The 12,815-nt window shown below is 36.7% G+C and overlaps 1 protein-coding gene across 1 annotated transcript in view; it reads left to right on the forward strand.

The window, feature by feature from the left end:
• Window positions 1–12,815, forward strand: part of HYDIN (HYDIN axonemal central pair apparatus protein) — a 6,673,197-nt gene that overhangs the window by 6,041,793 nt on the left and 618,589 nt on the right. The window contains exon 77 of the mRNA XM_044079523.1: window positions 1,359–1,517. Within this exon, the coding sequence (XP_043935458.1) occupies window positions 1,359–1,517 (159 nt within the window). The remainder of the gene's footprint in view (window positions 1–1,358; window positions 1,518–12,815) is intronic.

The following is a 12,815-nucleotide window of genomic DNA, read 5'->3' on the forward strand; positions in this document are numbered from 1 at the left end:
AGAGGTTGAAATGAAAGAAATACTGGCTGGATATGAAGTTTCTCAAAAAAAAAAAATTAAAAAAAAAAAACTATTACAAAAACAGACTTAGAGCACACAGAGAAAACCTGAGCTTTTCTGCTATATCAAAAGAAATGGAAGGTAAAAATATGCAACTGTATTGGTATTCCATAGCAGCATTTAATTGAAAGGGCACACTGTGTGTATGCTCAAAACATGGTTATTAAAAAGTAGCAAAGAGTTGGTAAAGTTGCAGTCATGCCAGTAGAAACAGCTGCTTCTGAAAGAACTGTGCAGAAAGCAACAAAATTAAAAAATTGGAACATTAGATTGTTTGTGGAAAATGATTATTCACTGTCTACCAGCCAGAAGAGAAGAACATTTGAATTTTATGATGAGAGCAAATGTACATCAAAAACGTATTGTACTGGTGCATAAAACAGGTCCATGTTCTGAGGTGTATGTGGTGATGTAATGCTACATGATACAATTGCATAAAGAATGGCATCAGGCATGTCATCTATGACAAATAAAACGTTTTAGCTTACTATAAAGTAGAAACCTTTCACACTGGCTATACATATTTCTAGTTAAGGACTGTATTTCAGCTGAAGTAGGTTGATGTACAGGGATGTAGAGTGCTATCCAGTACTTCTTGGTATTTTACAGTAAATCTTATTTTAAATGTAGAATAGAAGGAAACAACTCAAGTTTGTAAATGGTGAAAGGAAATGTGATGGGTCTTTTCTGTTAAGATCCACTTTTTAATTGTAATAACAGATTATGTAAAAAGAGAAAATGTTAAGAAAGATAGGAGAAAAGCAAATACAGTACTGGTACTGCAGCTGCAGTTGGCAGTTAACTCAGAAGATGAAGGATCTGAGCTGTTAATGAGCTCTTTCCTGTACCCAAGGGTAGGGGGTTTCTGTTTGATTCCTTCCAACTCTGCCTCCTGTGTGACACTGAGGAGATCACATAACTAGATAGTGGTCCATGGTCAGTGATGAAGGTGCACATGCCATGTTGGAAGGTACTGTATTAACTAAGTAATTGCTGGTGGCATTCTTTCAAGACCCCAAAAGATCTAACATTATGAGATTGGAAAAGAAGAAGTTGTTAAACACTAACAACTTGCTTAAGTTAAGCAAAACAGGGTCATTATTATAAATGGAAACACTGATAGCGTCAGAAAGTGTGTGCTTGATGTTCAATATAATCATGTTACTTGAGAACAAAGTCTTCTGTTTCATTTATAGTTACTCAGTTCCCCAACTGCATATTTGTCAACTGTAATAAATTGTGATAAAAAATGTATCAATTGATCAGTGATGAGTTATGCATTTCTTTATATTTTTTAGCTAGAAGTTGTAGAACCACAGAACAAAGTGGTGAATTTTGGGGCCGTTCGAGTTCAGCAGACAGTCAGGAAAATTGTTTCCATTGTGAATAAAAGCTTGGCTCCACTGATTTTCACCCTGGCCATAAACCCAAGCCTGCAGGCCCTTCAGGATTCAAAGGTAATAGTATATAGTCTTATAATTTGACTAAGTTAAGTTGGATTTCTACAGTTCCTAAATGGCAACAGTGAACATAAGAAATTCCATTTGGCGTAGTCGTAGTCCAAAATGTGATGTTAAAACTATAAAGCAAGATATGTAACTTTCCAGCCTAAAGTATTTCTGGTATGACTTGACAAAGATAGGCTGTGAATATAGTTTATTATGTTATCTGGAGCAATAACAGTCTGTCAGAGGTAATTCAAATAAATCTCAATTCATCAGTCAAAATCTTAAGTACTATCACTGATAAAGTTGCTGTTTTATGTTCTTCAGCTTTGATTACGTATACTGTAAGTTGCAGTCTTTTCCACATTAAAAGCATGCTCATATAAAATCTCATCATCCAAATATTCTAATCATGTGTCTGTGCTAAACAAATACATGGAAAAGGTATGTAGTATTTTGTCAAATAAAGTTTAAATAAAGTTCTTGTAATAAAAATGCTTTCCAAATGGGAACCAAAATTGTATGGTGTAGCTGCAGAGCCTCACCGTTTATTTTCATCAGCAGGGTGGAGAGTGTTTTTGGATAACATCAAATATTGAACCAATACTATTAACTATGATTGTACCCTGACACAGGAACAGGGTCCATTCCCATCATGGTATTATAAACCCAAAACACTCAGATAAATTAAACCAATTAAATGCTACATAATGTTTTTCTGACAACAAACAGGCTGTCAGATGTTATGAGGTAAGTAATGGAAATGCACCACCGGACTCAGTAATTCACATTCCACATCACTGTTGGAGTAGTGACTTGTGCAGCTTTATTTCTTCAGGTATTGTCTATGTAATTGTATTACAATGTATTTCATATTGTTATAATGTTCAGTTTAACACAGCTAAGTTTTTATTTTTTTTGTTGCATTTGTCTCCCACTGTATTTTGATCATCATCATCATTTCCATCCTGGTCAATTAACCCATTCATTTGCCATCACCATAGCAAAGGTTGACCAGGATGAACCAGTATTCAGCTAAGAGGGGTGATTCAGATTTTTTTCTTTACAATCCCATTCCTCAAATGTACCCACTGCAAAACTGGGGAAGAGATGTGCAGTGGCTTGACCATGGAAAATGTTCGCTCACATTTGCAAGGGGTATTCCCTCCAAGCAGCCCTGCCCCACCCACCAAAGCACAATCTATGGCTTCCCCTGTTTCCACCAGGGAAATCACACTAACCACTGTTCCCCTTGGTGTGTACTTACCCACTCCAGCCCCTGGGAGAGGCAGTCAGGCCACACCTCTTCATTCCTCCCTTCTCCCTGCCTGCCTTCTCTAGCACCAGGGACACAAACTAAACCCAGTCAGCTGGGTTGCATTACTACTACTACAATTTTTCATGTTAACCTCTTTTTAAGTGCTACAGGCCATCTGAAATAAAGAGCAGCAATGTTTTTTTTTTTTTAAGCTGTTTTCTGCTTCCTTACCAGATCACCCATTCTGAAAATTATTGCTGTCTTCTAATATTTCTGTTTTTTTCCTGTTACAATGAATGGACTTAGAGGTTGAAGCACACAGAATGTAAAGATCATCCAACATGTTTTCTTTAAGGCTCTAACAAAGTAAAGATCATTAACATTTCAGTTTCTAAGGAGGATACTAATATTCAGCCTTCTTCTGAACACAAGAGTTTACACTTCTCCTTACTCATGTTGTGTTGTATGATTATATTCTTCAGAAAGCACCTTCTTTGATGCCTATGTGGATTTCCCCTAAAGTCAACTGGACAGAGGGGATCAAAACTGATTAAGCCTAAAGCATGTCCCCTGTGGTCCACCTGGACTTATGGGTTTCAAAGGTGAATGTTACCTCCTGAGGTAAGCCAGACCTAAACGTTTTAAGCTAGATGACCCAAATGATTTCCCTGAGGTCAGATCTAGAGTGTATATAATGGGATCAGTTTAATGTTTTTTCTTTCTTTTTTATATTTGCATCTTTATTACATCGTCAGATGTTAAAATATAACACAAGTTCACATACATTAACAAAATACTGTCAGTTTCCATTATTATTATTACCATGCAATTTACATATTATTTTCTTTTTAGCTTTTCGTTCACTTTAGCATTACATAAATTGCTCATTTCCTGCCTTCCTTAAACCTTACTTCTCCTCCTAAACATATTTTTGCATGTCTTGTTCCCACAGACTTTATTTTCTCCTTCATTTTTCCAAAGACCCACTTCCTGTTTTTATATCCTTTACAATATTCTAATCTTCGGCTACGTTTGGCATAGATTTTGATTTCCATTTTCTAGTAATTACTTTCTTGGAAGCCAGTAGCATTAAACTCAGTAAGGCCTGACTATGTCTAGAAAATTCAGATCATACAACCTACCTCATATAATTTCCTTATTTACTACCAATTGTCCCCGCAACATTTCTCCAAAGTACTCTATAGGGAATTTTTGAAATCTAACTTGTTACATTCCCAAAAAAAAAAAAAACGTGCCCCCATTTACCTCTCTCTTCCCTATTGTATTTCTAACATTTGCTATGTATCTGTCAAAAAATCCTCTGAACCCTAGTTGTGGTATAAAAAAATACCATTGCAAACTTGGGATTACTGGTCTGGGGTTCACCAGATAAGCAACTTCAGAGCAGCTTTCCCAGGCGGGTAACAGTAAACTGTCATCAAAAAACTAGTAACTGTACATTAAAAATAGAAATATTGGTAATTAGAAGTTTCTGGTAGAAATAGATGTCTAAATCACAGAAAATGGGCAAAAAAGCTTTATCTCTGGGAGAAGAAAACAGGAATCTGAGATCTGTAGAACATGTGACAGGCAACAGCAGGGAAGAAACTCTGGCTGCATAATTAAAGAATAAGAAATGACTATACTTCACAACAAAATAAATAAAATGTACAATAAAATGTACAGGGAGGTTATGGAAATCCATCAGACTGTATTAGATTATATTAAAACAAACAATAAAAGGAGGTATGTGACTGAAGAAACCTTTACCCACAACTCAGACAAGTTAACAGCAGTGCAGGAGGCAGAGATGGATATGCACTTGATCTTAACTAAAAGTTTGAGATATGGTCATGTAAGAGAAATGGTTGAAATTGAAGTACAGCAGATAGAAATAAGGGATTTTGAAGGCAGGACTAGAAGATAAAATCTTTGGGTTAATATAATATCAGAGAAACTGGAATGGGATAATGGTTTGTCCTTTCTGAGACAGCTCATGCGTCATGGATTTTATTGCTTGTGGGAGAGATGCTAATAGATAGAGCACACAAAATATATATTTCTGGTGAAGCAGAAAGAAAAGCCCTAGACCAATAATTGTGGAATTACAGACTTACTGATTAAAAGGAAAATTAACTAGATATTGGAAGAAGCAAGTAAAAATTTGAATAGACAAGAATGTTTGTCAAAACGTGGTTATTCTGTGTGCACCGGGATGAGGAGAATTGAGTTTATCTCAGTCATCAGACTACGCAGAGACAAAGCCGTATGTTTTAAACTGTTTTATCCAGTAAAAATCAAAATCATTTTCTTTGAGGTTTTACAGGTTTTGGAAGCAAATCAAGAAGTGAGAAAATATGAGCAAGAAATAGGAGGAGGTGGATTTCTGCAGGCAAGATGAAAGAAGCAAAGTAGAGAAGATCACATTTAAGAAGAAGCTGGCTGAGAGACGACTAATGAAACCCTTTCCAGTCTTTAAGAAAGAAGACAAATGGTAGTCAGAGGAAAGCACAAGCCTTTTTCAGAAGAATGAGCGACACTGTGCTTACAAAACAGTTACCTACAGTTAATGAAACAGAAAGTGAACTCAAGTATAAATCTCTCTGCCAATACCAGTCAGAAGCGTAAAATGATACTAAAACAAAAATGCAGTCTCTTCTTGTTCCTTCAACCTAGCCAACTTTCAGTAGGGGGAAGAAAAGGTAAGGAAATTATTTTTCCTAATTAAATTATTGGTAGGATTATTAAACAACATGTAAATGATTATACCGCATGACTTGTGATGCATTTAAAATGTTTTTTTCATTTGTGTTTTTTTGTAGTCTCTAGTATATCTTTCTCATTTATTAGAACTGAGAAAGGGGAAGAGGGGGCATGATTTGAATCATAAAGTAGGTTTAGCATTAAAAGCAATGTCCTGATAGGTTGGTAATAGGGTTAACCCACTTAAATTGTTAGTGCTGTCAGGCGGCAATGGAAAAGCTCCAATTTAGATTATGTAGACAGTCTTTTGAATACACAGCATTAATTCCTCAAAGGAGCCCTGACAGAGGACTTTATGGGGAAAACCTAAAGAAAAGCATCTTGAAAGTGTGAGCTACAAATGTTGGTATTAAAAAATAAATGTAAAAATATTCCAGGAAGAAACAGAAGGTATGCTGAGACATTTTAAATGTTGCAAAAGCACAGAACAGCAGTAATAACTATGTGTAAAAAAAATTAATACAATCCCGCTTCTTTTAATAAGAAGTGAGTCTCTGCTCAATTACTGAACCCTCTTCCCCTTTTTTTGCCTCAGCACCTTACTTCTGCTCAGCCATCTATTGCTATGTTAACTGTAGTCCCACTCTTGTTTTTCCACTATTTTAGAGTATCAAGTCTACCCAATATTCTGCAGGCAGCTTAATTTATTCAGTGTTTATTGCCTTAGTTAGAAAATGAAATGAGAAGATTTGAGATTAACCCAAAAATGAACCCCATTTTTTAAATATTTCTTTTTTACCATTAACTTACCTTTCAAGCTTTCCCTTCTTGGCCATGTTTGTGTCTCTACTAGCAGAAAGAATGGCAAATGTGTTGCCAAAATTGATAGATATGAATCACTGTAGTTTTGTAGAGGGGAGACAAGAATTTGACAACATGACTAGAGCAATGATGATCTAGAGGGAAGCAGAATGTAAGAAAATACAGCTGTTGTTGTTGGACCATGATAGAAAAAAAGCATGTGACAGAGTACGCTGGGTTTTTATGAAAAATGCAATGGAAGCATTTGCCTTTCCTGATTAATGATAATAATAAGTTAATTAGGAGGAGCAGATGCAATAATTAAAGTAGGACTGTCCCCCTCTGATAAATTGTGTTTGAACAGAGGAACCAGGCAAAGATGCCCTCTTTCCCTTTATTTGGTTTATATTGAAAGGCATTGGAAAAGAAAATAAGGGACTCAGAAATGCAAGGATATAATATGTATGGTAATCAAGAAAAAGTTAGCTTTATTTGCAGATGATGATATGTAATACTTGATAAATCCAGAAAAAGACATCTCATTGTTTTAGAATATTTTGAAACAGTTTCAAGTCTTTTAGGGATCTAAAATTAATAAAGAAAAAGCAAAGTATATAGCTGCAAATTATGTACCCAACACAAATTTGTTCAGCAGTACCCATGTTTATGGGGATGTGATAAGATGAAGTATTTAACAGTATGGATTAAACAGGCTTCTGTTATGGTAGTTAAGGATATGTGAGTAGAGACTAAACAAACGATAATACAAAAAATGAGAAACTGGATGCTTTTGTTTATTGATATGAATAGTAAGATACACGCAATAATAATGTTTTTAGTCCCTTTAGCTTTATGTATGGGTCTGTCATATGTTTATCAGCCAGAGGAGAGGTTGTGGACAATAACTAATAAAGAGTGGAAGGAATTTTGTTTGAGAAGGAAAGACGGCAAAGTTAAGTGGGATAACCTGATCCTTCCAATAGAACAAGGTGGTTTGGGATTACCTGATTTGAAGGGATATTTAAGAGCTACACCGTTAAGGCTCATATACATAAAACAAGCAGAAGGTTTTAATTAAAAATGGAAAGGGATGATTATGAACTATGGACCTGGGCAATTACAGACCCATAAGTCTGACCAGCCTCATATGCAAAGCCATGGAAAGTCTTATCATGGAACTAATCATTAAGGACAGAGGGAACCACCAAACAATGGACCAGTCTTAGTTTGGCAGGCCATGCTTACTCAACCTGGATATTTTTTTAAAAGATCACCAAAGCAATGGATGAAAGCAAAATGGTGCATACCGCATACCTTGACCTAGCTAATGCTTTTGCATAGTTCCCCACTCAGACATAATGGAAAAGATAACCTGGGAATGCACCCCTATGTCATCCATTGGATTGCCACTTAGCTCAGAGATAGGATGTGGGAAATAAAAATAGGGGGAGTTACATCCACAGAGACTAGTCACCACTGGAGTTCCTCAGGGTTCTGTGCTGGGACCGCTCCTGTTTGGCATCTACTTTTATGAAGTAAAAGCCAGTACTAAACGGCTCTGGATAACTAAGTTTGCAGACATTGAATCTTTAAATGACTTAGCCGTCCTGCAGGAAGGTTTGTCCCAAATAAATAACTGGTGCCAAAATCATGGACTGAAACTTAATGCCAAGATTGCATTATTGGGGAAATCATCTACCGTAGAAAAATGCCACATTGACAATATGCCTTTAAGAGTTAACCTAATTTTTGGGAATTGGGAACTTATGTGGCCAATAACCTAACTTTTGACCAACTTGCTTCCAATGTCATAATAAAGTCCTTCTATATTGCACAGCTTATAAACAAAGAGTTTGTGTCTTGATCTAGGGATGTAATTTTCTCCCTTTACTCAGTCCTGATTAGAAGATTCATTGACTGTAAACACCCTTTGATATGTGTCTGTCCTAACAAATACAACAGCTAGAATGTCCACAGTGATACCTTACTAAAAGGATACAAGGCCTAAACAATGGGTCATACATGGACTGACTCAAAACCCTGCCACTATACTCGGTGTCTTTCAGACTGCTTAAGATGTGATGCCTGTCTTGCATGCAAGGCCTCCTCCAACCCAATACTGTTGTATTTACTGCACATCGACAAGTCAAATGTCATCAGAAATACTCAGTATAGGGATCTAAACCTCTTCTGCAACATCAGCAGAACAGTTTGGAGGGAAAGTTATATTTAGCAGAGGATACCTCTGCTCTTGACCAGACTCTCCATCCACGTAAAACAAAGCTCATATCTGTCCACATTCAAGCACAACTTGGATCTATGGATAGGAAACAGAAAATTTACCTCTGGACTACCCTCAAACTACTGATGGACAGTGGCAGCTCCTAAATGCTTTATCCCATGCGTGGGTCCCCTCAAATTATCTATGATGTGATTCCAGTTCCCATCAGTTATTATCATTAGGGGTGATATGTAATTATTGACGATAACTTGGATATTGTCAATATTTACCCAAATGGGACAGGTTAATTCGAGCATAAAAAGGGAAAGTGGCTAGGCCTAAAATGGCCCGCAGGGGTAGCTAGCCTAGTATTTACCAATGAAGGAAAGGGTAGTTCAAGAAATAGAGAGAGAGAATGTGGGATTTTGGGTGCAGATCCTTTAGTAGAAAAACAACAACCATAGAGAATATTCTAAGATTATGAGACTTGAGAATGGAAAAAAGGAGATTTTTACCAAAAGAGATGTCTGCAAGTAGGGGTACAGAAAATAGGAAACAGAGCAGGAATTTACTCAAGAAAACTGGCAAATGAAGCAAGGTATTGGGGCAAATAACTACAGAGGGAAAACTAATAGAGTGGGATAAGGCCAAGAAAATGGTTGGAATGCAGGCTAAAGACTGCCTTTTCTACTAGGGATTTACATCAGAGAATAGGCATAAAGAAAGGGATAGGGAATCTTAAGTGAAAGACCTGCTCTGGTGGAGTTTTTAGTTGAATTTAAAACAGAAGCTGCTGTTAAAATGGGATAATTAGTAGAGCATATAAGGTATTGCATGATAACTTTAAGAATCAATAAGAAGAGGTTAGTAAAGATTTGGGTAGTGAGACTGGAAAAGTAATTTACAAGAGAAAAATGGGAGGACATATGTATGGCTCCCAAGTAAGAAACAAAGTCCAGAAGTTTTAGGATATTTGCTGGGACACAGGATCTGAATTGCCTAGACATAGTAAGGTCTTATTAAGTTTAATTCTCTTTGCTACCAAAAAAACAATTACTAGAAAATAGAAATCAAAGTCTAAACCAAATGTATTTCAAGTGTTGTATATCATAAGAAAGATAAAAGAAATGGAGGAAGGAGAAAATTACATATAAATAAATGGGAGTTGTGGGAACAATACATGAAGAAGAATGCTCAGGAAGAGGAGGAGGAGTGAGGTTTAAGGGAAGGCAGGAATTCAGGAATTTATGTAATGTTGGACTGATGATAGAAAGAAAAGATGTGATGTATATTGCATGTAAATCGAAAAAAGTTAATATGGTTTGTTTTCTTTTCTGTCAATGCATGTTTGTCTATGTCTTAAGTGATAATGTAATAAAGGTGTTTAAAAAACAAAATAAAGACAGGATCATAAAAATCAGAAACCCTTAAAACAGGTAAGTTAAAGATTTAAAACATAGTTCCAACATATTCAGAGTATTCTACAAGGGTATGTTTGAATACTGATGTAGGAAAAGGATCTGAAGAAGCATATGTTAGCCTGTTTGGAAGTTATGGCTTTCACTAGGTCATTAGAAAGGAAACAGGAAATGTGATAGCCCCAATAATGGCAAATGAAATAAATAAACAAGTTAAAGACAAAGTACGGGGAAGACTGTAGAAGAGAATGAACTTTCAATTGAAGTCTATAATGTGGGAGCTTGCATCTGTTGAAACTGGCAGGTTTGCTATTTGCACCATAAACTTCTTAATACAATTCAATATTCTTTATTTTTTGTCTCTACTGCAGTGGTGGTGCTGCGGTAGCATTGTCGCCTCACAGGAAGACATTGTCCTGTTCGATTCTCAGCTAGAGCGTCTTCTGTGTGGAGACATGCATGAATGGATGTACCTTCATTGAAGGTTGTGCGTTAGGGCTGGCAACTCGGCACGTGAAAATCTACTGCCAATCATTAGCGGACCGGAGTTCTGCTGTGGCGACCCCTAACTGGGAAAAGCCGAAAGACACAACAACAACAACATTCTTTATCTTTTGTCTACACCTGCAAGGCCATTTAACATTTTGTTAATTTTGACAAAGCAGCCATTCTGATAAAAAGCTATTGCTCCAACATATTACATAAGACAGTTCTTTTGAATATGTTTTCATTATACTGCTTTTATATACACACTGGACTGGCAAGATGACTTTGTATGTATTCTCCTTTTATATCAGTCATATTTTTTTGCTTCAAAACTTAAGAACAAAAAAGGCTTTTTTTTAAATAAATAATATAAATAAATATCTCTTTCTAACACAGAGCAAGTACACACAATTTTAAGCACTCTCCCAAAAAGGAAATTTACCACTTTGGATAGGAACAGTTTCCCCTAATTGCTGGCTGTACCCTCAGACATTAACTATTCTAAAGTTAAGGTTAACCATACTAATGCACATGTTAGGGGGTAGCTTTCATGTGTACCCCTCCAGGATGTGAAAAACAATAGACATGCTTTTAGTTAATATTAATGTGCAGCCTTAAGACAAAATGCACTGGCTGCCCTTAAATAAATAGATTAACACAAAATAAGAAATGTAATAAATAGATTAAGTAGAGTAAAGTACATCATTGATGGGTCCTGACAATATCCCTGGATGCATCCTAAAAAGCATGAAGCAATTTAGCCATGCCCCTGACAATGTTCAGTCTCCATACAACTTTTGTACCAAGTGAATGGAAAACAGCTACATCATTCTCCTGCATAAGGGAGGACTTTCTATGGAGCCAGGCAATTAGAGACCCATAAGTCTGACCAGCTGATATGCAAAGTCATTGAAAGACTTATCATGGAAATAATCAATAAGGACATAGGGAACCTCAAAAGAATGGACCCATCTCAGTTTGGATTCATCAAGGGCAGGTCATGCTTACTCAGCCAGATGGATTTTTTGAAAAGGCCATCAAAGCAATGGATGAATGCCAAATGGAACACACAGCATACCTCAAACTAGTCAAAGCTTTTGACACAATACCCCACTCTGGCATAGTAGAAAAGTCAAATAAACTGGGAATAAGCCCTATGTCACCCACTGGCTCACTTATTGGGGGCAGTAAGTCAAAATAGGGGAAGTTACATCCACAAAGACACCAGTCACCACTGGAGTCCCCCTGAGTTCTGTGCTGGGACCTCTCCTGTTTAGCCTTTACTCTTCTGAAGTAAAAGACAGCACCAAATTGCTCTGACTGACTAAGTTTGCAGTTGATTGCAGGGTAACAGCAGTCATTAAATCCCCAAATGACTTAACAATCCTGTAGGAAATTCATCCCAAATAAATAACTAGTGCCAAAACCATGGACTGAAACTAAATGCAAAACATTCTGTACTGTATTGCATCCTTCAGGAGGTCATCTATCAGTACACCTCTAAGAGTTGGCCCAGTTGTTTGGGATTTGGGAACTTATGTGGCCACTGACCTAATTTTTAATCAGCGTGTGTCCATTGTCATAAGAATGTCCTTCTGTACTGCACAGCTTATGAACAAAGAGATTGTGTCTATATCTATGGGTGTCATTGTCCCCCTTTATTCAGCCCTCTTTAGGACAGTCATCGAGTATAATGCCCTCTTTAGCATATATTTGTAATAAAATGATAAAAGGCCTAAATATGTCCTGCATTGACCAGCTCAAAGCCCTGCTACTATACTCTGTATCCTACATACTGCTAAAAGGTGACCTGTGGCTGGCATACAAGGCATCCTCCAACCTAATACTGATGGATTTACAGCACATCAGTAAGTCAAATGGCATCAGAAATATTCGGTCTGGGGATCTAAGCCTCTTCTGCAACATCAACAGAAAAGTTTGGAGGGACATGTATATCCCTCAGAGGATACCACTGCTCTAGAACAGACTCCCCATCTACATAAAACAAAGCTCATCCGTGTCCATATTCAAGTGTACCTTGAACCTATGTATGGGAAACATAAAATTTTCACCAGGACTGCCCCTTTACTACCGATGGACAGAGGCATCTCCTAAATGTAGGTGTGAATACATTTATAGAATCTCCTGCATCTATTGCTAAACAGAAGACAATAGAGAAAATTCAAAAGAAAACTGTGTACTAGAATTAGAATAATCAAAGCAGAAAAAACAGTGCGTTAAAAAAAAGAAAAAGAATTGTATGAATGACCATATTCACAAAGACAGAAGAAGCAAAACAAAAAAGTGTCCAAAAAATGCATGAATAACAGCTGTCACAGAATTAGAACAACCAATACAAAAATGAGTTGAAATTGAGTAAAACCATGTGAATGAGTGCATTTGCAAACTGTGCATGAATGTCT

This window comes from Protopterus annectens, chromosome 8.part0 (genome assembly GCF_019279795.1).
Source record: "Protopterus annectens isolate FY-2018-M chromosome 8.part0, PAN1.0, whole genome shotgun sequence".
NCBI classification, from domain to species: domain Eukaryota; kingdom Metazoa; phylum Chordata; order Ceratodontiformes; family Protopteridae; genus Protopterus; species Protopterus annectens.